General features: G+C 32.3%; 1 protein-coding gene across 1 annotated transcript; it reads left to right on the top strand.

Annotated features, from left to right (window-relative positions):
* The first annotated feature begins 20,616 nt into the window (after positions 1-20,616).
* Positions 20,617-25,038, top strand: LOC132721587 (uncharacterized). Its single transcript, XM_060705906.1, has 4 exons — positions 20,617-20,725; positions 22,847-22,991; positions 23,590-23,696; positions 24,640-25,038. Exons 1-4 carry the CDS (start codon positions 20,680-20,682, stop codon positions 24,648-24,650), a joined length of 309 nt encoding a protein of 102 aa, XP_060561889.1. The 5' UTR covers positions 20,617-20,679; the 3' UTR covers positions 24,651-25,038.
* The last annotated feature ends 941 nt before the right edge of the window (positions 25,039-25,979 follow it).

Consider the following 25,979-nt stretch of genomic DNA (forward strand, 5'->3'; position numbering starts at 1 on the left):
ATGTAATAATCTATTTATACAGACAGCAATTATTAAAAAATAAAATATCACTAATCATTATAAAATTTCTGTCTTTGCTATAAAAAGTTTTAGAGCAATCAAAACTACTTGTGATTAAAGTTATTTTAACACGAAATAACACTTGAGTATATAGGTTGCCAAAATTTGATTTCTGAAATTCACTTTTACATGTAATTTATTTCAATATGATTTAGTAGTAAATCGCCACAAAACCTGTCTGAAACCTGGCCAATCTAAAACAATAATGAAATAAAGACAGAAATAAACAAATTTTGGTTAGAATTAAGCTTCAGCTTCATGTATAGATTGCGGTCAGAAACTGGTTAGATTGTAGTCAGAAACTGGTAAGACTGTGGTCAAATAATATATCTATAAATGGTCGGTCATGGTAAAAAAGACGTCGTCGAACATGACATCTAAAAACTAATATTCAGCGCACACACTTTCGCAAAATAAATCGACATATTAGATAACTGACAAGATAGTGGTGTTTTTGAAGAAATTTCAACGAACGCAGTCTAGTGACTCCATATCACCTTACATATAGAAGTTATTGGTGATCTGATTATTTTTATATAGGTTTAATTGTTAGGCAATTAGATAGAAACTTAAGATATTACCTTAAATTAAGAAATTTGTATAATTTCGGAAGTCAATTCAAGTCGATTGTAACCAAAAGTGTATACATGTATCCTTTTATGAGAAAATTAGTAGCCCTTTCCACAACACAGTCGGGCATAATTTCTCGAGCAAGGATGAAGTTTTTGGGAGAAACAGAATGCCTGAAAGACATACAGAATTACTGACAGACAGAATGGCAGACATAAAATATACCATCAAAGCCTTCAATACGTACGGGGGCATAAAAAGATTTTTGCAGCTAGGGCCTCTTGTACCACACTCAAAGTAAATACTACAGGCAAGCCACACATTATATCAGAAAACATGAAAAAAGTGTGCATAATTTAGGCAATCTGAGCACAATATGTATTAGGCTTGTGCACTATTGTCTTTTTAATAGCACAAAAATATCAATATGAACAATGCATTGATTTATAGTTGCTTTTCTTCCATTGCACTGAACAGTTCGCCATCTGTTCTTTGCAAATCATTTCACAACAATAAAGTAAGTTAATACAAATGCAGATCAATTGATCGACCGGGATGTTACATAAATTGTGAAACTACGTTAATTCCATTTCGTCTAATTTTATTGTTCTTGGTAACACATTTTACATGAACAAAACAATATTCTATATTGTCATTTATAATAAAGTAGAGAAAAAAGGAATCCCTAAAGAAAGCCCAACAAGGCAAAATGGAATATGTTGCAGACTCGGTTTGATTGAGTCTGTTCATGGATTTGCAAGCTACCGTCCACGTCCTCTATTACCGGTTTTTAAGCAGAATGAAACATTTAACATGAACTGGTAAAATTTTAAATAAGGCTGAACAAGGAAATATCCGCGGTTGTTCGAATACTGCCAAATGTTCTTTATACATTTGTAAGAGCTATAAATAAAACCATGTCCGGCTTTCACAGGTCAAAATGCTGATGGTATTTCAATAAAACATTACAGGAGTGATCAGTGCCATCCCTAGATGTGGAAATCGCAAAGATGTTCAGCTTTGCTTGTGCAAAATGGTCGCCAGAGCTTAAAAAGAAAAATCTTGCTCGGCTTACAAGTCAAACAGCTGGTGGGATTTCAATAAAACTTCAAAGGAGTGCTCAGCACCATGCTTACTTATGCATATCGTCGGCAGTTCTGCTTCACTGCACAAACTGACCCTTAGAGCTTCATACTCAGGATTGAATACCTAGTTGTAGTAGACGTATGTTTTTGTGACAAAACCCCTTCTAGTTTAACATTTGATTCTTGAAATCGTATATGAAAATTTTATCTTTTCGAATATATACTAGTATTACATAATGCATTGTACTGATCTTAACTTGACTTATTTATTTTTTACTTCATGTTTTTAGCACAATATGATTTGATTTAGAAAGAATTAATGCATACATGCTTAGATATAGTTTCCTCTTTATTACACGAATAGTAGGTGAGGCTGTACAATTACAGCTAAAGGGCTAATAAAAATCTGGAAATAAAGTGATCCATCGGAAGCATTAATCACAACAAAATTACATGAAAATTGCAGACTCAGTTTGATTGAGTCTGTACATGAGGGATTATGAATAAGTGCAACATCCCTCACGCCCTCTAGCACCGGCTTGAGCGGTTGTCAAATCTCAACCCTTAATGTGTTGGCATCAATGAAGAACCAGAAAAAATATAACAACACGGAAGTGAAGTACGGGGCATTTTTTTACAGCTGCCACACGGCACTTGACACCTGCTGTTGTGAAGTATAAAAATCTTAAAACAAAGTGATCCCTCGGAAGCATTAATCACAACAAAATTACATGAAAATTGCAGACTCGGTTTTATTGAGTCTGTACATGAGGGATTATGAATAAGTGCAACATCCCTCATCTAATTGGTAACATGTTCTTTATGATTGCTGCCTAACTCTTTATCCGTCTATAAAGTTTGTGGCTCCAATCAAGCATTATACACTGATATACATACATTTTAAAGTTTACTAAAAATAGTTGTGTTTTTTTTTTGCATTGGATATATCACATTTTGCATTTAACCAAACATCATTTTGTATTTTCTGATCGCAGATCAGGAAATACAATGGTGACATCTCTGGCACAAAATTTCAGGACAAACCTAACAACAAGTAGTTCTCAAAACAGCTTAAAACTAGCGATGTAAAAGAAATAAATATTTTTATTTTGTTACAAGTATCCAACAAATTACAACGCATTCAAAGTTTGAAAGTAGCGTTGGCTTATAGAATTGTCAATAAATGCACAATCACAAATTACGTGGATGAATATCATTTTAATCAATGAAAATGCTACTTTTTAGCGATGTCGATTACTGAATACTTCATATCGTACTACACAAATAAATCTGACTGTCGAATACATGTCGGACTGTTTTGTCGGAAGATTTTCGCTAAATTATTTACATCCGCGTTAAACAATAGGTTTATCGTAAACAAAATACCTCGAAATTAATAAGGATTACAAACCCGAAATGGAAATTCTAAATTTAGTATCATTTGATTTTATTCAGATTTCTTCGTATAACTCCCCCGTGGTGCAGGGGTAACGCGCTCGTTTAGGGTGTGAGAGGTCTGGGGTTCAAATCCCAGTCATGGCAACTATTAGTTTTAAGTGTCTGTTTTATGTAGTAGCCACGATATGCAAGGATAAAGTGTGGTTGTCATAAAAAATGAACATAAATGATTTTTTGTTGCAACTCTAGTCATGCAAAATTCCGTATGTATCAAAAAAGAGAGCATAAAAAACTTTCTTTGTACTTAATTTTGTATAAAAGATGAATGGTCCCAATAATTCTGTGTAAAAATCGTGTTTGGAAACATTGTAACTTGGCATATTTTTTATTTCTAAAAGGCAATTAAAAATAATTTTCCATTCATTTTCAATAAAAACTAAGTTAAGTTTTTTTTGTCCATTTTTCGATACTTTAGGGCTTTGATTTGTTTCTATTTAATAAATTATAAAATGGTTTTGCTTAATCAATATCTTATTGGCGTCCGCGCCGAAGCGCGACGCCCCTTATGGAATGAAAAAGGGCAATTGCAACTTCTCGGGCGTTTTCGTCTGTCATAATAGCCGATCATTCCGTTTGGTATGATGAAAAATGAAATGTCGCGATATGTTTAATGAATAGCGAACTGGAGAATTTCGCAATGCAAACATATTTAAATTATCTTATCCATCAATTAATCACGCTCTTCGTGTTTCTTTATTAATCATGTGGGTTATTATGTATGTTACTGCTGTACCTATAAATAGAATGATGACCTTAATATTGTGAAAGTCCTAAAATCTATTTTTAGAAGTAGTTCTAGTTTAACGAAACGGTCATTCGTGTTGCGTTGTGACTGGAGAATTTTGCAGAAACATATTCAAACAATTAATTAATTGCACTCTTTATAAATCTATAGTAAAAGATTAAGTACTAGGCCATTTTTACGAATTGTTGTATCATAGAAATTGTCTTTTCCGTAGGTCTCTTCGGTTTTCTTTTTTTACGGCCCTGATTGCACTATGAATATTTAAATAGACCTAGTTCATAACTTTAAATGTCGCTTTTATTTTGGTTAACAGGTCTAGCAGTAGTATACTATAAAACCTATTCGCTGTTCAAGTCTCTTTAGGTAACAGTGAAGGGTAGTATAGGTAGAATATTCATTGGCCGAATATTGTGAAATTTTAACAACAGAAACTTTCGTCTGCAATTTTAACATGGGTTGTTATGGGTTATTGATAGGAATGTAAACACTCAGGTGGGTCAGACGAGATTTTTGAAGTAATTCATTAAAATAGTAGATTTACCTTCCAATAAGTCAATTAACAGACTTTGTTCATTTTGACTACTATTTTTCATGTTCCAAAGAAAATACCACATGAACTTGAAATTCTAACAAATAAACAATAACCAAAATACCCTCTTTATAATATAAATAAACTTATACCATATATATAGGAGGGTATATTTTGGATATTATAGACCTGTATGTTTTGGATATTATCGTTAATATTGATAGACTTTCAAGTTCCTGTGGAAAAAACATTCAATATTCTAATCTCTAGCATGCCTACCAAAGTTCATGATGAACAATGTCTTTTGTCTGCCCATTCATAAATGATATACAATTCTGGTAAAAACTAATTAACCATTGAAAAGTTTATTAGAATAGCTGGTCATCAGACGTCTACTTGTTCATCTTCACTTGCTGCATTTCTTGCTTGGACGCCCTTCGATGCTTTGCATCAATGCTTTTCTTGTACAATATTTTTTAAGAAAAGGCGTAGCTACTATTAGGCCATGTAGGCCCAGGCCTACAAGTTGGTCAAGAAATTGACATTTTCAAAAGTCCCAAAAATACAATAAAAACAGGCATGGGCGGAATTGGTAGTGTGTTCAAGCCGTATGGTCGAATAATGTGTCTTTTAGGCTGATGTCCTCAAAAAAAGTTGGCATCTACTCACATGCATAGTTAAAAATTATTGTTCTTGAAAATACTCTAGAACGCGCAATTAGCTCTTTTTAATCTGAACTTATTTTTGGCTTCTGTGGGCTTAGCCTCCAGACACCCTTTTATGGGCCTACAAGTTGAAAAATGCTTCAATATTGCTGAAACTTGGCGGTATGTTTGGGCCAATTCTTTTCTGTGGGATGTTAGAGGTTGTATTGAAAAGTTGCAGCACTTTGAAATCAGTTTTGATGAGAAAAAAACAATGCAAAATAGTGATTTTCGCCATTTTGAGACGCCCCCCCCCCCCCCGTTGCCATGGTAACAGGAAATTTAAGATTGAGCATGTTGTAACAGAGGTTATGGTTCAGAAAACATATGTGCCAAGTTTCATCAATATTGAAGCATTTTTCATAGTTTTATAGCTGTTAGAACTTGTAACAGGAGGCTTTTCAATTAAAACGGCCATTTTTCACAATATGCTCATGGGGTAAAAGGTTAATGTTATAAAATAAAGGAAGTTTTCAGAAAGAATGTTTTTCAATTGGAATCATTTCTATATACCTTGATACAGTTGTAAAATATGAAAAACAAGATCAACAAGAAAAGGCGGCGTTCAATAAACGCAACCCCCACACGACCCAGCAACATAGGACGACCGGCATGAAGCCCAGCAAGCCCAGGAAGATGTCCTTCCAAATAAAGTTTTGTTCCCTTTGCAAGTTTATCAAAGTACTGGTTTCCACAATGAAAACAGTTTTTGCGTATCTATTTTGTTGTAAAGAAGACTTTTCCAACTAGTATTTAAGCTTATTCTTTAAAACATGTTATTTTAATGCCACAATAAAGGCAGAAATATTCATAATCTGCAAACCACTTTCAGCATAGTTCTTTACAATGACAGAAAACTTACATTTCCTTGAAATATAAAATCACAAAACATTTTATTTAATACTCTGATTATATCTTCAGATGGGTTTGGTAGTGAAATGAATAAATGATTGAGAGATAAAAAGAGATTTTATAACAGCAATTTTACCTATTGGTCTATGAATTCCTCTTTTCCAATTTTGAAATCGATTCTTTCGCGATAGTCATAATATCCATGAATTTTATTGTACAAATACAACATGTACAATTCTGGTGCATCATTATCAACAAGATGACAAAATTGTGAAAGTTAAATTATAAGGAACACAAGCTGAATATCAATTCTGTACTTTGATTAAGAAAAAAACAAGAGAAGAAAAATGATGACATAAATCATCAAGTCAAGGCGAAAACACTTTTTATCATCAGTGTTCACTATAATGCTTTCTATCATTTTCTTCTCTTATTACTATTTGCATTTGTCATGATGCGTCTTTACTGCTTTATAGTGAATTGTTTGGATACTATTCAATCATTTATACTGTTATTGTCAAATTCTGATTCTTTGAAATATCATTATTATTGAACCGTATGAAATTGAAATAGCGTTCCACTTCAGCTAGAATAGCTTCGTTATATCTTATTTTGGTAAAGTACTCTGCAAATAACACTGTTCAGAATGAAATTCGTAATTTCAACTTAACAAATCAATTAACAATTCTACGAAGAGTAGTGAACCGTTAAATATCTGACGAGCGTTGTATGACGTTTGCTGTCTGAACGGATATTTATGTCAGCCACTCGTGAAAGCGTAGAAATGTCGCTGTTAACACTTGCTTTCCATTTATTTCTCGGTGGATATATAGGTTATTTTTTTACAGTATAAATTTAATAGTTTTTAAAAATATTTACTTTTTGTTTGATAATGTACTTACAATTATAACATTTTACAACTTATGGATATTAAAAAATATATTTACAATTTTATATCTCTTACCGACACGTTGATTTCTTTAAGCACTTATTTACAGCTTCAGATATTTAATTAAATTAACAGATAGAAAAAAAAAAGAAAGTATTTTTCCGATATTTAATAATGTTAGTTTACAATGTGCTTAAAATTTATGTTTTGCTTTTTTCGTGTCAAATTTAAGTCACCGGAGTTTTTAATGGGGAGTTTTGTGTCGTTGATACAACAGACAATACAGAGTATATAACAACATCTTTCTGTGAATATGGATGTTGTGGCAGCAAGTTTAATAAAGACCGAGGATGCTGCATCTCTGATTTCGCTTTGATCCCTGTAAGTAAGCCTTTTTTCGAAAGGCAAGGAAAACAAAATTCTGAAAGAAAGTGTCACCATTTAAAACCCAAAACCACAAATTTTTAAATAGAAATTTTTTCAAACATTGCCCACTGTTCATGGATAAAAAAAAAATGGGAAAAATAAACTTAATTTTTGGGAATTTTCACGTTGGTGTTTTCCCAAATTTTGGGTTAAAAATTTGTCTTTAACGGTAAGTATTTTTCTTTCCATTCCCATCTCATCATTTTTTTTTGTGCCCTGCCAATTTTCCCCCTTTTTCCTTTACAACGTTTGTCCCTTTAATTCCGTATTGGCCCCTTTTAGTTCTCAACATTTCACTAATTAACTGTCCCTCCTTTCCTTTCGCCGATATTGTATCCTGTCCCGGTGTTGGTTCGGTGCCTTTTGGGTGCCCTGCTGTTGTGGCTAGATTGTGTTGGGGACAGATTCCTGTAAACGTTGCCTTTGCCTTGTTGATCTCCTTTTAATTTTTATTTTTAAATATTTTCGAACGACGGTGGTGACTTCATTGAACTATGTATTGAAATCTTCGGATGTTTCTTAATCAAAAATTTTACCATTTTCATGTTTTAATGTTGAACATTGATTGAGCTGTTGAGATAATGTGTACAAATTGGTTTTCATGCAATTAATTTCATAAAGGAATTATGATACATTAAATTTTGTTTAATTGATAAATATCTGGAAAAAGCGATACATAGGAAGAGTTAAAAAGCAAAATTACATGAAAATTGCAGACTCGGTTTGATTGAGTCTGTACATAAGGGGTAATGAAAAAGTGCAACATCCCTCACCGATGAATCATTCTTCTGGGTTGAATTATAGAACTGAGTGTATAATTACCTGTGCAGACAAACTAGTATATTCGAAAATTTGTAAAATCTAAAGGCTGTATGAAATAAGTTTCAATATCTTGTTTGTTGTCTATTGGCATTAATAACAGATTGATAGCACCTGGGCATATGGTAAATGAGCCCTTGTGGAATTATGTTCAAATAATCTTGTAAGGCAGCATGAAGTAAGTTCTGTAGGGCGACAAGAAATGCCCTTTGAAACATGTCCCCACATGTAAAATCAAATTGAGGTCCGGGAATCTTTCAGGGCAAGACAAAAGCTTGATGTTTTACGTGCAAGCTTTTGGGTAGTGAGGCGGGCATTTTGTAGGCAAGCATATTGTCCAGCATTAGAATAAAATCTGGACCCATTGTACCTGCATGTGGTCAGACATGTACGTCAGGAAACTCGCGACAATACTTTTCTGCTGTCAAGATGCCGATTACTATTTATCAATACAGGGGATATCAAAATTTTCAGTTAATACGCCAATAAAAGTGAGACCGGAGGTTACCTGGTCAGTGACTTTCGGTATAAGAAGAATCAATTCATAACGGGGGGTTTTTATGTTTGTTTTTTATTGTTGTAAAAATAATTGCATTACCGTTACCTTAAAATAATTTAAAAAAAAAAAAAAAAAAAAAAAAACACCCCTTCTTTTAAAAAAAGACAAAAAAAGACAAAAAAAATCCAACCAGTTGGCTTTGTTTAAATTCATTTACTTAATTTACCCTCTTTTGGTGTTATTCAAACGAGTGCAAAAGATTTAATATTCAATATTGTCTTTGATGTCTCTTTATGAACGACCATTTTATTTTTAAATTAACGTCTTATCCATACACAACAGCATATGCAACATGTCAATTACAAATTATAAAACATAAAATTGCCAGTATGATTATTCTGTTCAGAATTATAAGAAACTACTACTATATTGAAAGGGATTCAACTCATCTGCCCATACTGCAAGAACTTCCAATACGCACTGCAGTGTTACCTTTCTTTTTCCATGCTTATTTACATTTTCATAGTTGAATTTAGAAACAGCTGCTAACCTAGTTAGACCAATGTCAATAGCGAATTTGGAAAAAATGTCCTAAAAATGTTCTTTAGGTTACGCGCAAGTCGGTAGATAGATCTCATTGAGTAGAAGTGCAGTGCAAAGAACAGTAACTCTGCCTTGCCTAAGTTTGGAATGATCACACTTTGAACTTTGTCTGGGACAAAACTCTGAAACTACAAAATATATACTTTTCTGTGTCCAAAACCTAGTCTGGAAGCATCACCCTGTTCAACGGGCACTTGTTTTCTTTAAGTGCAAGTTTTGGAAACAAAATATTCTATTTTAGACTACATAATCTAATCAGAAATGACATGTAGCAAAAAGTATTGCAATTTGCTGTGTTCGGGGATTCTTTTTTTTTCTCTATTTTATCGCCACATCAGCGTTGTTTGTGTCGTGTGGAGGCTGTAAAATGTCGCCCCGTACATTCATCAGAGATGTTATATTTCCGATCCTTAAGGATCGTTCAGCACGACGTTATTGTTGTGCTTGTGGTAATTGAGTTCTTTCTATTCGGCTATTTTCTTGTTGGCTGGTTCCAGTATTTCTCACTTGAATACTGCTGAATCACACTTAGGATATGTCGCCTGCTTTTTAAAATTTGTCTTTTGACATCTTATCTGTGATATGCAGGCTTCATAACCTCTGATCCCTTTCAAAATTCCATTTTATTTAGTTTCGCTCATTGATTTCTCGGTTAGGGCACACGCATTTCTTTACTTGGGGACCATATACCGCTTTTCATGGAATGGCACTTACGTGTCACATGGAGGTTCCATGATAACCGCCATATGAACACATCTGCGAATGTTTTAAAATTCCAAATTGTACCAGTTCATCTTAAATGTTGAATTCCGCTTAAGCCGGTGCTTGCGGGCGTGGACGTTAGTTTGCACGTTACAGTACCGTCCATAAACAGGCTCAATCAAATCATTTTCAATTTTGCAGTGTTGGGCTTTCTTTAGGAATTCTTTATTTTCTCTATTTTTTCACAAACTTCACAATTCCTTAACGTTATCGTCAAACTCAGCCTTCTTTTTCTCTTCGCTTTTTGCATCCTCTTCAACTCCCTTTTCCACACTAATATAAGCTATTTTCCTTCATGATAACATCATCATCATCAGCTCTACGAAGATTCTGACTTAATATAATATTTTCTAATCTTTCGTTTTTTATCTTCCTTTGTCTTAAGAGTCCTTCATAATCTTACCTATTATCTCGTTCTATTTACATCTTTCTAAACTTCTATTTATCTTAACTTTGTCCATATAACTTTCAGTACTACAATGTACTTTTCTTCTTTTTCTCCATAAAATTTTCAGAACTATTAACTAAATCATCATCACTGTTGCTTCATAAAATTCGGGTTTAATATTTTGTAATTCTTACATTATTTCCTTCATTCACGTTTTTCTCACATTTTTTTACATATTTTTCTTTACGGCTTTTCATCTGTATGTCCGTCCGTCACAAATTGTTTTCCAGACTACTCATAAACTACTTGTTCAATTTCATCCAAACTTTACAGGAATGATCAGTACCAAGTGTCTAGTTGAGCATATCGTCAGCATTTTTCGGTTCAATGATTTTTGTCCGAGTTATGACCTTTTAATAATAAAGGTGTTTTTTTTGTGTTGCCAGATACACAAAAGCTTGTCCGGACTACTTCTCAAAAATTACTGAGGTAATTTCATACAAACTTTACAGGAATGATCAGTACCAAGTCTAGTTGTGCACATCATCGGCTTTTTATGGTTCAATGAATTTTGTCGGAGTTATGGACCTTTAATTATTTCTACTTTTTAAAGTTTGTCTTATACCGCTAATGTAATTTCAATGAACTTTACAGAATTGATTAGTAGGTCAAGTACTTGCGCATATTACATAGATTTTCCGTTTGAGTGATTTCTGGCCCAGTTATGGCCATTGAATAAAAAGGATGTTAATAAAGTTTGTCCGGACTACTCCTCTAATACCATTAAAGCAATTTCAATGAAACTTTACAGGATTGATAAGGAGGTCCAGTGCTTGTGCATAAAACAAAGTTTTTCGCTTGAATGATTTTCAGCTCAGTTATTTCCCTTGAATGAAAATGTGTTTTGTCCTGTTAATGATTTCTGGGTCTCCTGCTACACAGAAACTGCAACATGCGATTTGCTATTATGAGGCAGCACATGTCTGGCCCTTGTCTGAAATTTCTTTTTCCCCACTTGACGCCAACTTGTTTGACCATATTTCGTCTTTTGTCTTGAGAACAAGTGTCATCTAAGAGCTCTTGATATGATATCTCTCCACCGCCTTTCTTACAGATTTACAATATCTGTCTATTAAACAGCACATCATGCCTACGGATATAAAATTGTTGCAATGCCAACATCTCCTGTACCTCGGTTTCCAAATTACTATATACATTTTTGGATAGCAGGCGCGAATCATCTCCGAATATAGTTTGATTTAGAACAAAGTTTGCTGACGGGAAGTACCAAGGCTTTAGATGATTAAAAAATCCTAGCCTTGCCCTTTAAACTTGCTGCTAGTGTTAGAGACATCTTCTTATCAGACCACTTTCCAAGCTCTTCACAGTCCTCAAAATGAGAAATGTACAGTTCCCTGTCTGGATCTCTATTGAACGAATCGGGTTTAATGACAATTTTTAGTCGCGACACATCACTGCATCTATAGTTATCTCTGTCTTTACTTTAATGTTTTTCATTTTTCATTCTATTGAACTTGTTACTGTGTCTTATATGTAAGATTTTGTTGACCAATGTCAAATTAAATTTAAGAATCTGAGTCAACCATTTTAGATAAAGATGTATATGTGTATATTAATATAAAATTAATATAAACTTATTGATATTTATTTTAAAAAAAAATATATATATTCTGTCTCAATAGGGAGCTTCAAAAAAATGTTGAAAAATTGGTCGCCATGGCAACAAATAGGCTTAAAACATGGCAAATATAACAGTATGTATGATTAGTCAAAAAGAGCTGAAATTTTTTATGAAACTTAAAAAATGGAAAGATGACAGTATGGAAATTACACACATCATTTTAATCTTGACTATAGGGAGTATATTGAGAGCTGTCACACCTACCAAACGTCGGCAACCTCCTCTAGTTTTTATGCTTTTTCACTATAAGAGTTTTATTTCTTAAGGTATTACTTCAAACTTCAAATATAAGTTTCTGGTCATCAACCGCATCATATGTGACAAGGTTCACAACTCAAGCACAAAAAATATCAGAATTACCTCCCTTGAACTTATGTTCCTTATCACTCAAATCAATTGTGAGAAGGTTCAATACTCTAGCAAGACTATTACCAGAATTATGTCCCCCTTGAATTTAGATATTTTTCGAGAAATTTGTATATTTTACTCCAACTTTTTCATTACTTATAGGATTTACTTCAAACTCCCACATCATAATAATATGACAAGGTTTATAACCCTAGCATCCATATTTGCAGAATATCTCCTGAATCTTTGAATTTTTCTTATTCATTTTTATGACACCGCAGCACCGGCGATGCGGTGGCATATAGCGATTCACCTGTGTGTTTGTATGTATGTGTGTTATATAGATTATATAGTGAACTTAAAAAAATCTTCTTGTGAAAAACCACTATTCCAATTTCAACCAAACTTGGCAGGATTGATCCTTGGGTAAAGGGCGTCCACAGTTGTTCAAAGAATTTTATTCCATGCAGAAATCTGGTTGCTATGGCAACCAAAAGTAATTATTAAAAAAATATAAATCTTTTTGTAAAGACCCACAAGGCCTAGAGCATAGATATTTTGCTTAAGGCATTGTCTGGTAGACTTCTACCAAGATTGTTCAAATTATAGCCCTGCGGTCAAAATTGGCCCCGCCCCGGGGGTCATTGATTTTCACTATATGTACATGTAGTAAAAACTTAAAATATTTACTTGTCTGACGGTACAAGGCTTAGAGCTTTGATAGCTGGTACCTGTATATGATATCATCTATAGGGACTCTACTAAAGTTGTTCAAATTTTGCCTCTAGCGTCAAAATTAGCGCCGCCCCCGGGTTCATAGGTTTTTCGAGGTAAGATATTTTTCATGAAACATTGTGTAGTGAACCTCTACCAAGATTGTTCAAATTATAGCCCTGGGGTCAAAATTGACCCTTCCCGGGGGTCAGTGATTTTCACTATGTACATATAATAAAAAATTAAAAAATCTTATTGTCTGAAGGTACAAGGCTAAGCGCTTTGATATTTGGTATATGTTAGCATCTATAGGTACTCTACCAAAGTTGTTCAAATTTTACCTCAAGTGTCAAAATTAGCCCGCCCCGGGGGTCATAGTTTACCTTATATGTATATAGTAAAAACTTTAAAAAAAATCATCTTCTCTAAATTTACAAAGGCTAGAGGTTAGATATTTTGCATGAAACATTGTGTAGTGAACCTCTAGCAAGATACCGAAATTATAGCCTTGGGGTCAAAATTGGCTCCACCCATTGATTTTGCCTTGCCCAAGGGGACAGTGACCTACTATCTTGTCCTTTGATGTACAGCCATGAAATTTTGACTATGTGCATAGTTTTAGTTGTAAAATTGAACTTTGATATCAGGTGACCTAGATTTTGATAATGTGATCTACTTTCTTGTCATTTGATGTGCAGCTATGAAATTTGAACCATGTACACAGATTAAGATGTTAAGTGTACTTTGATATCAGCTGGCCTAGATTTTGACAAATTGTCTTAATGTGTTGTCCTTTGATGTACAGTCATGGAATTTTGGTCATGTGAAATATGACCTTCACCACCAAGTTCACTAGACTCAACTGCATTGAGAAGATTCCTACTATGATCCTTTATTTGAATAATAATAGATTTAACCACTAATCTGATAATTAGAATTAGATAGATCAGTAGTCTGTGCATTATGGCAATCTTCAATTGTACAGAAACAGAAAAAAAATCGGTTCCTACATTACTATTTAGTGTTGTATTAATGCGGTGGCATATCATTTTTCACAAATGCAATCTTGTTTTAACTTTCTTATTTCTTCATGGATTAACTTCAAATTCAAAATAAACATTCATTATCAACACCTAAATTACTAATTGTTCTTGTTACACTCACATCATGTATGACAATGTTCATAAGTCTTGCATCTTTTTTTCAAGAGATATCTCCTCTTTAAGAATTTTGCTTTTGAAAATGTTATATTTTGGTAACAGGGATGTTTAAAAATTAAATTTTGAGTGTCCTTCAGTCCGTCTGTCTGTTCATAAAACTGTTTCCTGTGATCACTTTTTAAAGAACTTTTCCAACAAATTTACTTTTAATAGAGAAAAATTGAAACATTAGTGAATTGCCAATGGCCCTTCAGAATGTTGCTAGGGTTCTAACCGGTAGGGGACTTATGTATTGATTGCAATACTATGATAATTGCTTGTTTATCATCGACTCAAATACTTCACGCATGACAGGCTGTGGACAGTTGTTTGCACTTAGCAGTACCATCCATTTTCTAAATATTTCTGTAAGCCCTCTTAAGTTTCTAAAAAATCTCTACATCATCTAAATACCTACGGTATATAAATTATAATAATTACCTCCCGGTAATCCTATATCACAATCTTACACATCAGATTCAACTGTTTAACTGATTCAAATGTTAATTAGGTGACCATGTAACATAAAATACTACCAAGCCCTATTTTGATAAGTTTAACCCAAATGAAAGTTTTTCTAGAGTAATACAGGCATTGGCTCTTGTTGTATATTAAGTTCTCCATATTTAGATTTAGAGAAAAGAGCAGGTGAAACATTATATCGCCTTGCAATAATCCTATATCACAATCTTACACATCAGATTCAACTGTTTGTTAATTAGGTGACCATGTAACATAACATACTACCAAGCCCTATTTTGATAAGTTTAACCCAAACGTCATTCCTGTATATTGAATTGTTTGAAGACCAAAGAAACAACAGTGCATGCAACAAAAATATTGCTTCTAGAGTACTATAATTAGCTTTAAACCAAATATGTACGCCAGTAACAATATTATTCGCAATAGACCATTTCTTTAATTTTTCATTTATAACAAAACAATGAGCGTAATACCTTGTAATTATTTACATCAGCGTTATTTATCTCCCTTTTTAGTCCCCTACCGGTTTAACCGGAGGGGACTTTAGGTTAACCCTCCGTCCGTCCGTCTGTCTGTCTGTCTGTCCGTCCGTCCGTTCATCCACAAAACTAGATCCAGTGATAACGCGAAAAGTACTGAAAATATTTTTATGAAACTTTGTATATGTATAAATGGCAGTATCGAGATTATGCACGTCTTTATTTTTTCTTCCTATGTTGAAAATTCTGGTTCCTATGGCAATAAAGAGACTGAAAATATGGCATTTTAACACATAAACTGGATCCAGTGAAAACACAAAATGTACTGAAAATATTTTTTTATTAAACTTGAAATATGAGTAGATGACAGTCTGTAGATTATGCAAATCTTTTTCTTTTCTTCCTACGTTGAAAATTCTGGTTGCTTTGGCAACAAATAAACTGAATTTCAAGATTTCTGATTCTAGTTTTTACGCTTTTCTCTTTAAGAATTTCGCTTAAAAAATATTTATATTTTGGTAACAGGGATGTTTAAAAAATAAACTTTACTATAGTCTCCTTCAGTCTGTCTGTCTGTTCATAAAAACTGTTTCCTGACATCATTTTTAAAGATTTTTTCCAACAAATTTACTAAAAATAGAGAAAAGTTGAAACATTAGTTATACTTATTCATGCTGAGAAAATTGGACCCTTTGATTATCTTTTGTATTAACGTAATTTCTTTACTAGGCAGGGAAATTTACACATTATTTTACTATGATATAGTCAAAAGATTTAAGTTTATTCATGTCATTCATTCATTCAATGGCATAATTGAATTGCCAATGGCCCATCAGAGTGTTTTTGGGGTTCTAACCGGTTGGACTGCAATACTATGATAATTGCTTGTTGAATACAGGTATAACGACACCCTTAGACCACGACTTTGGCAAACATTTGATTTCGTAAATCTAAGATCAGTAAAAAAGGGTAATCCTTTACTTGATATCAAAAAGGGATAAGACAGTTTTATATTCATAGACAAGACCAACCTTTTAAACAGTGCTTTCATGCTATATATGAAAAAAGACATTCAAAGTTGTGAAATAAATAATAGTTAGAAACCAAAATAATCTGTTTATTTTGGAAAGGGAAAGCGACATATTTAGTTATACGTATTAAATTTAGTTGGATTGTTTTGGAAGCTATAAGCTTATTTTAACACTCTCGAATCCGTTCCTGGAAACAATCAGTACTAAGCAATGAATGTTAAGTTTCTTGCTGAAAGAAACAACGGCTTGCCACTGACTGGGTTCTAATCCACGTGGATTTGACAAAAGAAAAGTTGAAGTATTATTAAATATTACTATTTAAATACAGTCGAAAGTTACAATACCAGTAACACAGAATAAACATGCTGTACTTTTGACATTGCGGTACGTATTGATGTTCAATCCAATTCTTAGCACCATAAAAATTTCCACAATAAGGGTTAAGCTTTAAAGATTCCATGGAGTTGAGAATCGATATTTTAATTTTATGTGTACCATACATTTTATATGATTTGTAACCGAAATGGAACATTGTACAATTATTATGCAATCGTAATTTTAATTATCTATATCTTTAAAATTATATTACATTATTACATAGATGAATTTGAACAATGCATTTAAACCATTCAAACATGAACAATGCATTTAAACCAATCAAACATTTCTTACATAAAACACTTTATATTCTGATTGTCAAATATTAAGCATACAGTACATGTATACCATTTTTTCTGGTTATCTACTTTTTTACTATTTCATTAGATAGATTTTAATTTTTTGTGATTGTTACATCAATTTGAATGTTTGTTTCGTTACGTTTTCAGTTTCATTTTTTTAAAGATTATTACATTAATTTGATTGCTTTGTTTAGTTGCAAAACAACAACCCATACACTTAAATATACATAATGCAATTAATAAGTATCTCCACTTCCTAATCTATCATTGCAATGCTATAAATAGTTTAGAGCCTATGAAGTGGGAAAGGACTTTTTATTATTTAATCTGTTGTATTGACTTAAATTGATACATATATTTACATTGTCATCAGTTCGAATAGATTGCGCGTGTGTGGGGAAGGGTCACCAAAAATGTTAATATGTAAAAGATATGTGAAAACTTGTTTTAGTACCATTCATCCTATTAAGCAAATATTAAACAAAACAATGTTATCGCCAAAGGGCCATTAACTCTCATGAATTGTTTGTTTAAAATACTTAAAACCCTTAAAGCAGATAACCATTAACAAATAACAAGAAAAGAGGAACAAGTGGTATATGCTTAAAATTAGTCCATCAGAAAATGTAGTGTTTTTATATAATAAATGTTTGAATGGTGTAAATGCATTGTTCAAATTCATAGATGTATAACTGTAATATAATGTTAAAGATACAGAGAATTAAAATTACGTTTGCATAATAAATGTACATTGTTCGAGTTCGGTATTAAATCACATACAATTCATGGTACCGTTCATCCTATTAAGCAAATATTAAACAAAACCTTGTTATCGCTAAAGGGCCCTTAACTCTCCTAAATTGTTTGTTTAAAACATATCTAAACTGACTAAAAAATCATTTCTAACTTTATGAACAATCTTAATACATTTTATAATGTTCTCAGATCAGAATATTCACAATATGATGTCAATAAAGCATTAATTAAAAATACTTTTTAATCGTGTTAAATGCACATTAGCTGAAATGAATAAATATTTACTTCATTAAAAAGACACGCAACAATTTTATAACGTTTAAATACTGGTTTAGAGCATGCTTGATGCTAGTTGCTTAAAGAAAGCAGCGCTACATGCAACATTAAAACAAATAAGTATTTACACTTCCTTACAAAATACTAAATCACTATAACTGTATAAATTACCCAAAAGGAGACAGAAGAAAAAAAATTATTCAGGTATTTGCCCATTTTTGTTTTGGAAACTATAAAAGTACACCAAAATAAAAAACTTTCGAGAAATCATTTCGGAGACATACTGGACCTTTAGGTTATAAAAACATCAGTTATTAAGACTGTAATTTAGAAAATATTAAAATTATATCATATGATTGATAAAGTAGTTTTTTTGCATGATTATAAAATAGTTTTCACATTCTCTGAAGCATAAAAATAAACAAGCAAGCAAAGAAAAAGCTAATATGCACAAAGCATGAAGATATTCATAGGAATTAATAATCTCAATAAGAACATAAGTACAGGAAAGGTTCTATAAAAATAGAACTTAAATGATCTGAAACAACCTGCACCACCATTGAAAACAAGAAATTGCTTCAAAGTTATATTAGGACATAAATTTACCCGAAAAAAAAAACTGGTATACTCAGTTAACAAACTCGTTTATAGCTCAGCGTTGGGCTCACACATCTGTGTCAACATTCTTTGTTAATCTATATTAAAGGAAGCAAAGGCGTAAAAAATCCGAATTTTTAAAAACTACACTGTCAGAGTGACTGTTATTATCAATTTTTCAGGGTTGATAGCTACACATGTATACCTAACTTGTACTTTAACATAAATTAATTATCATAAATAAATGAAACAAACACGTCTGAATTTTTGCCCATCCTAGCATCAAAGCATATAAATTGCTTTTATTACTAATAAAATCTTTAAATATCAAGATAATAAAGATTATAAAAATTGTTGAATTCAACTCAACAACTAAAAAGTGAGTTCATGTAAACAATATATAACTTGTGAAAATTTATCAGCAAATGTTATTGGTATTCCACTAAGGAAGGTCCATTTCTTACACAAAATGTATGTTTCGTGGATTTAAATATAAAGAAGAACGTAAAATAGAACCTGCGTTCCTATCATGTATGAACATATACTTGCGAATGGCGGTAGTTAGCTCACCTGGATACATGCTTGTGTAGGGTTGAAAATTAATAGTTTTGCTTGCTATGTTTCTTTTGTGCATTTACAAAAAAAAAAATGATAAATTTGGCTGGTATGTACATTATGCTAATGTACTTAAAACGGTAGAACTTCATTACCAATGAATTTTATTTTCAAAATCATTGAAATGAAACTGGTAACGCACTCCAACCACAAAAAAACTAAAATAGATGAAATCATTGCTATACTTTTTTTTCTTTTTATGCACTCCATCCGTCAATACTTTGTGTCCGATTCATTTATGGATGCATTTTGAAATAATTTTGCATAAATGTGAAGCATATTTGAGAAAATGAGTCGCGCACAAGAGCAATGTCTGTAGCTCGAATGTCAAGGTCACTCTTGACTAAATTTCTTTTCATAAATTTTCATTGATGTTAATGTCCGGTCAACAATTCTGTCATTCCTGAATGGACTTTGAAATAACTATGCATTTCTGTGTCAGATATAATGACGTCGAATCACACACAAGAATACGGTCTTTAGTCAAAGGTTAAAGTCACACAAGTCATGTACGTTGAAAGTGATGATTGAAACTTTTCATCGAATTGCAATATAATAAAAAAAATTTCTTTATTAAAGAAGGTAGCACATTAAGACATATACAGATTGTAACACTTATTTACAATGCAGCCTTCTAAATTAAAAAAAAAGATATATCAATCGAAGAAAATATAACATGTAAAAGAAATGATTAAATGGTCAATACAGTTGATGTTGGTGTCCTGTTAACAATCCATTAATGTTTTGGACATAATCACAACGTGTTGCGCACAAAAATTAGGTCTCGAGCTATTTTTTAAATGACAAAAAAACAAGAATAAGGATCAACAAGGCAAAGGCAATGTTCACAGGACGCAGCCCACGACACATTCAAGTAGGGCACCTAGAAGGCACCAAACCAAAACCGGAAGTGGACACAATGGCGGCGAAAGGAGAGTGAAATCACACTTGTGCGTTAAATGTCATGAAATGAACTTTCATAAACGTGCATTGATGGTCATGCCCGATAAAAATTATGTTCTTTCCGGGGTGGATTTGAAATGACTTAGCGGAACATAATGACATGTCGTGCACAAGAATGTGTTATCTAGCTCAAAGGTCAATGTCACGTATGTTTTTCTTGTAATCCTCTGTGCATAGCAACCATTGATTTGTTAAAAATAAAAAAAAATCACGCTTTTTCACTTGACCCAGCTTGGGGAAGAGGATGGTGGGTATTTGTCTGTTTCTAGTGGTATAAAAATCACGTCATATGTGAAAGCACTATACCTTCATTTGCATTTCACATTTAAAGTAACTGAAATAACTTTAAGGCGTATCAGGTGAGTGTCTAAGGCTAAGATTATCTTTTGTATGCGTATATATAAAACGCACCAATGCTTGTAAAACCCTGCGAGCGCGGCTGTTATCATGACACGTCTACTCATTGGACTGCTTTTCCTTTTTTGGATTTCAGGTAACCTTTTTTACTTTTTCATTGATACAATTTTCTATAATTCTAAATACTGCAGAAAATAAAACCCTAGTGATAGGATTTCCTAGTAAAATGCTTTTATGTGGGATTTTGCTGCTATAGTTATATGCATTGTCCGAAATACTGATTGTCATACTATTTAAAAAAAGGCAAATAAAAAAAAACAAAAAAAAAAAACTAATATTACAGGTTTTACAAATTCACTTTCATTTTCCCCTCCGGTTTAAATCAATTAACTCATTAAATAACCAATCAATTTACTTCAACCGGAAAGTAAAAAGAAAATTATTGTAAATTTGTAAAAACTTATATTATTATATTTGAATATATAATTTAATTTTCTTCTTCTTCCGATATATTAATTTTGATTAAAAGATATATATGAGTCAGCTTTAAACATTGTTTTATTTTCTTTGGAATTATCAGGATAATTATGTTAATTTTGATAAGTAAGAGTGATATTTATTCAATCGGGTAATGAATGGCCCACTGAGGAAAAAAATCATTATATGTGTTTTGCCTTCTGGTAGTAGACTCTGAAACACAGGGTTCATGACCTTAAATACTCTTTCAAAGTGTTCTATTTTATTTTGTTTCTCCAATTGTTCTTTGTCCATGGCACACACCACTTTAATTTGTATGGACCATGGAAGGTTCTGTTGGTATGGAATTGAAGATTTTATCATCACTGTCGTCTGTACATCTATATCAAAATTCTGGAAAAGGATGATGAAATTATCAACAAATGGTTGAAAAACGCTTACTCGGCTTTTATTTCATCAAATATTGTTATACATATTTTCTTTAATTCTTGCAAACCGTGGCCATAAGCTTGCATAAAACCCTATCTTTTATGGACATGCTTTATCAAAATGAGCTTTGAACATTTTCAATTCAGCCGCCAGGGTTTCCATATTCATTAATTTTCGTCACAAACTTTAATTATTTTGTGTTTGTGACATAAAAAGCATATACTGTATGTTCATGATAATGCACCGATATTTGAATATGTAAAATCGTGTTAAGATGATTAAAGCCAAATGATTTATAATGAATTTGACATACATAGTATGTGATCATGATAACCATGCTGAATTTTCCATTTAATTTTTTGAAAATATACAAACAACAGGCATAGGATTAATAAAAAATATCAGTTAGAAGAAGAAAGACAGAAGAGAAGATAAAATTGATAAAACACACATTTTATCTCCTAAGCTGAACTTTAATTAATGAAACGAAATGATACTGATAATGTTATTGCGTTGAAATCGACAAATATTACATTGCAAATTCCTGCGTTGTTGTAACACTTGTAATGTCTTATTCACGTAGAGAATATTAGTTTCTTTGATTTGATCTAAATTATCTTCTACACAGAACAAAAGAGAACCCTTTAAAGCATTTGAGATTAAAAAATAAACATTCCGTTCTTTTTAATATACCCCTGGTAATACATAAAATGAACAGATAAGAAAGAAAAAAAAGTGAGATGTAACTTCGGATAGATTGATTTATCATTCAATAAATGTTAAATCAAAATGAAATAGTGTCCGGACTGATTATCAACACCTTGCAAACACCTCCTACAAAAATCCTTCTGTAGAAATAAGTCTATAAAACGGCCAAATAAGATATTGATACTCAATACTAGTTTTGCTATACATTACTAGCATAAACATTTTCAGTGATTTGTAACAGTGCCTTAGTTGATCCTTCCTGTTGCATAATTGTGATTTTGTTTTGAAAAAACAGTTAAGGTTCAACAAATTTTAACATTAAATTCATTACCTCGTATTTGCATAGAAACGCGTGTTTTAGCAAGTACGAACTTGTTGAAACATATAAAAAGATTAGTTCTACCCTTCAAGATATTCACCACTTTGTCTTGAAAGATACGAGGACGGTGTTTTATCTATTTTTTTAAATAAGTGGCACCTGACAAAACAAAAACGATTCCTTTTTAAAACTTTGCTTTTTTGATGCATTTTGGCTTGCCTTTTATGCATACATTTCGGACAATCGGATGTTTATATTTAGAACAATCGTAAAATAAGATAAGAATAACATTATACAAATTGATATTTTGCTATGATATTTAAGTGTACGAAGTGTATGGAGGGAGTACCTGTACGATAGATAATGACTACTCATCGTCAACCTACACCAAGTATTGTGAATATGGTTGCTGTGGTAATTATTATGACGACAACAGAGATTGTTGTGACGCACCCTCTGACTCGGAATCGTAAGTATTTTAAAAAAAAAAAACACACACAAAAACATTTCATGTCTATTTGTGTGAGGTCAAACAAACATTGTTACGATCATATGACGACTTCTCAAATTTCACTTTCCTGTCGGAAGACAATATCAGGTGCTCTGCAATGCATTATTTTAGGCACACCTTGGCACCTGATACCAACCGCTGGCTTTTTGTAAGCGATTTCGATAGCTCTCTTGGTGATCGAACCTACAGCGGCGATGAGTGAGTGAGCAACAGCCAAAGACCTTAACTACTAAGCCACAGAGACCCTATGGTTCAATAAAGTCATGTTTTACACTGATATGGAAGTAAATGCTGTAAAAGAAACAACTTTTTTTCAAATAGCTTAACGTATCCGAATAAAGCAAACAGTCCAGCAATAATTATTTAGAATATATATCAAAGAATCACTGAACCATTCCTCAAAGTAAACCAGTAAAAAGCTTTTCTATGCAGTGACACTTTGACTTATTCTTCAAAACTTTATTGTATATTCTTGAACATTGTATTAATGCTTTGAATGTTTAAGGTTAATGTGAGAGTTCCGAATAAATACACAATTTTCTATCTTTAACTGCAGGCATGCGGGTATCTACATAGGGGGAGGAGTTGGTGGAGTCTTTTCGTTTTTGTTTAGTTGCTGCTGCATTTATTATTGTTGCTGCAGGCATAGTGACAATATAATTCGTAAGTTTACACAGTACATGAAGTAACATGTTTAGCAAATAGTAAAGAGGAAGCGACTTTGATATTTTTCTTATCGTTTTATCTTAATACAGTGTACAGTCATTTCATGGCCACTGTGCATATTATATTCAGAATAGTGATTTATTACTCCTACGCTGTTTTGATTATAAAATAGAGATAAACGGAATCCCTAAAGAAAAAAATGTAACTTCGGCAAGAGCCTGTTGTGAATTGCAAGTTACCCCCCCCCCAGCACCGGTTTTGTCAGTATTCAAAATTTAAACATAAAAATCACGAAATTTTGAATTTAGAAACTTTTTTAAAGTTTATTATATCAACAAAATATAAATTTATAATAGTCCATAGGTTGCTGAATAGATCAAACTTGATTCCTCATAAATTCTGTTGATTTATGTTGCTTCACATGGCCTTATTACATATACATTGTAACCAGGGTTGCGTTTCATAGAAAGTCTTTAGTCTGAAACCAGTCATAAAACCAAAACTTAGACAAATTCTTTGTGTTTCAAAGAAACGGTTCTAACTTGTGACTCCTATTTTGTGACTACTTAAATTTCTAAACAGAAATGCAGACGGATATCAACACAATGTGGTTTAAAGCGAATGCATTTCTTTTAACTTGTTTAACTTTTAACAATTTCTATGAAACGCAGCCATGAGGAACGAGGGTACATATGCCTATATATAGAAGTTATATAGGTTTGGCACTGCCGCTCATTTTCAGTAGCCAATAACTGTTACTTGATAACTTGTTTTATGAAAGTCAAACCCCTGTTAATTGTGATTGTGGAGTTATAAATTGTATGTCTTTTTTTCAAATACGATCATGATTTATTTCTCAACTCAGTGGTTAATTATATAATAATTGTTTTTCTCAACGTCATACATGACTTGTGTTTATTCTTGTTTTATTTGTTTTCAGACGTTATTTAACACCAATAAAACAGATAACAGATTTGCAGACAAAGATTCTTCTCCATTAACATAAGAAACATTTCATTAGGACGCTTGATTGTACCAGATTAAGAAATAGTATATTTTCCGAAATTAATCTAGTAATCATTATTCTGTTTGTACAATTAAGAGTTCTAAAAGATTACACAGAAAACAATGTGTTTTAATCTTATTTGATGCTGCATGTAGGACTTATGCAATTTGTTAAACCTTGAAGCGCAATTATCTTTTTGAATGACAGTTTTCATGAGTTTATATGTTTATTTCTTCGTGAATAATTTCATCTACATATAATTTGAAAGGATAATTTATTTTCTAGTATTTGTTTTTGTAGATAAATTAATAAAGTGAATATACGATTGTTGAACGAACATGTTATTTTTCCTTCTTCCAACATTTAACACAAATTTACTTCTTATATAGTCTGACCAAGCCTAGTGCTTAACCTAACGGTGCCTATATTACGTGACCTTTTATGATCTGTGCAGATACAATAGACGGTCCAGATTTTATTTCCTTCCATAACATTTCAATTATTTCATTATTTTTAAACGGATTAAGTGTAGAACCTTCTTATTCTAGTTAGTAACACATATATATAATGTTTTAGGGGAATACTTTTTCTTAACGTAAGTGAAACTGCGCGTTTTACAAGAACAATAAGATTTTCATGCGGTTTCATTTTACGACAAAAATAATGATTTTTTTTCTCCAAAAGACATTATTTGCTTTGTACAAGGGTCTTTAAATAGAACTGTATTTGAAAGACCCTACTTGGTATGGGTTCCTCATTAGAATGAGAGGATTGTTCACTTTATCCCATAAATAATGATAATAAAGTATTTAAAAAGTATTCAAAAAGAATTCGCAGAATATAAAACCTGGACCGTCTGTCTTGGTTTTCTGCCCCACGCACATCCAAAACAGTCACGTGATATAGACTACGTGACACTGCTGAATTCTACAATAAACTTGTCCAGCTTCGGAAAAGAATATTTTCATTGTGGGATATCAAGATTGTTAACATATAGAGCTTGATCAGAGTCCACGGAAGTGCAGACAGACCATGCAGGCTCTATTCTGGTAACAGACAGCACAAGCTTTATCTTATTGGTTTAAGCAGGTTAGGGTAAGAATAAGTCCTAAATTTGATTTATCTCGCTTGTAATTTATTCATTTTGAACAAAAGTTCAAATAACATACGAACCGTACACGTCAATGCACATGGCATGTCATTAAAACGTAATAAAATATAAACAAGATATGATCGGAAAGTTCGTAGACTGACGCTATAAAATAACGAAAAAT

The sequence above is a fragment of the Ruditapes philippinarum genome, unplaced genomic scaffold (genome assembly GCF_026571515.1).
Source record: "Ruditapes philippinarum isolate M1 unplaced genomic scaffold, ASM2657151v2 ctg6372_1_1_1_1, whole genome shotgun sequence".
Taxonomy (NCBI): domain Eukaryota; kingdom Metazoa; phylum Mollusca; class Bivalvia; order Venerida; family Veneridae; genus Ruditapes; species Ruditapes philippinarum.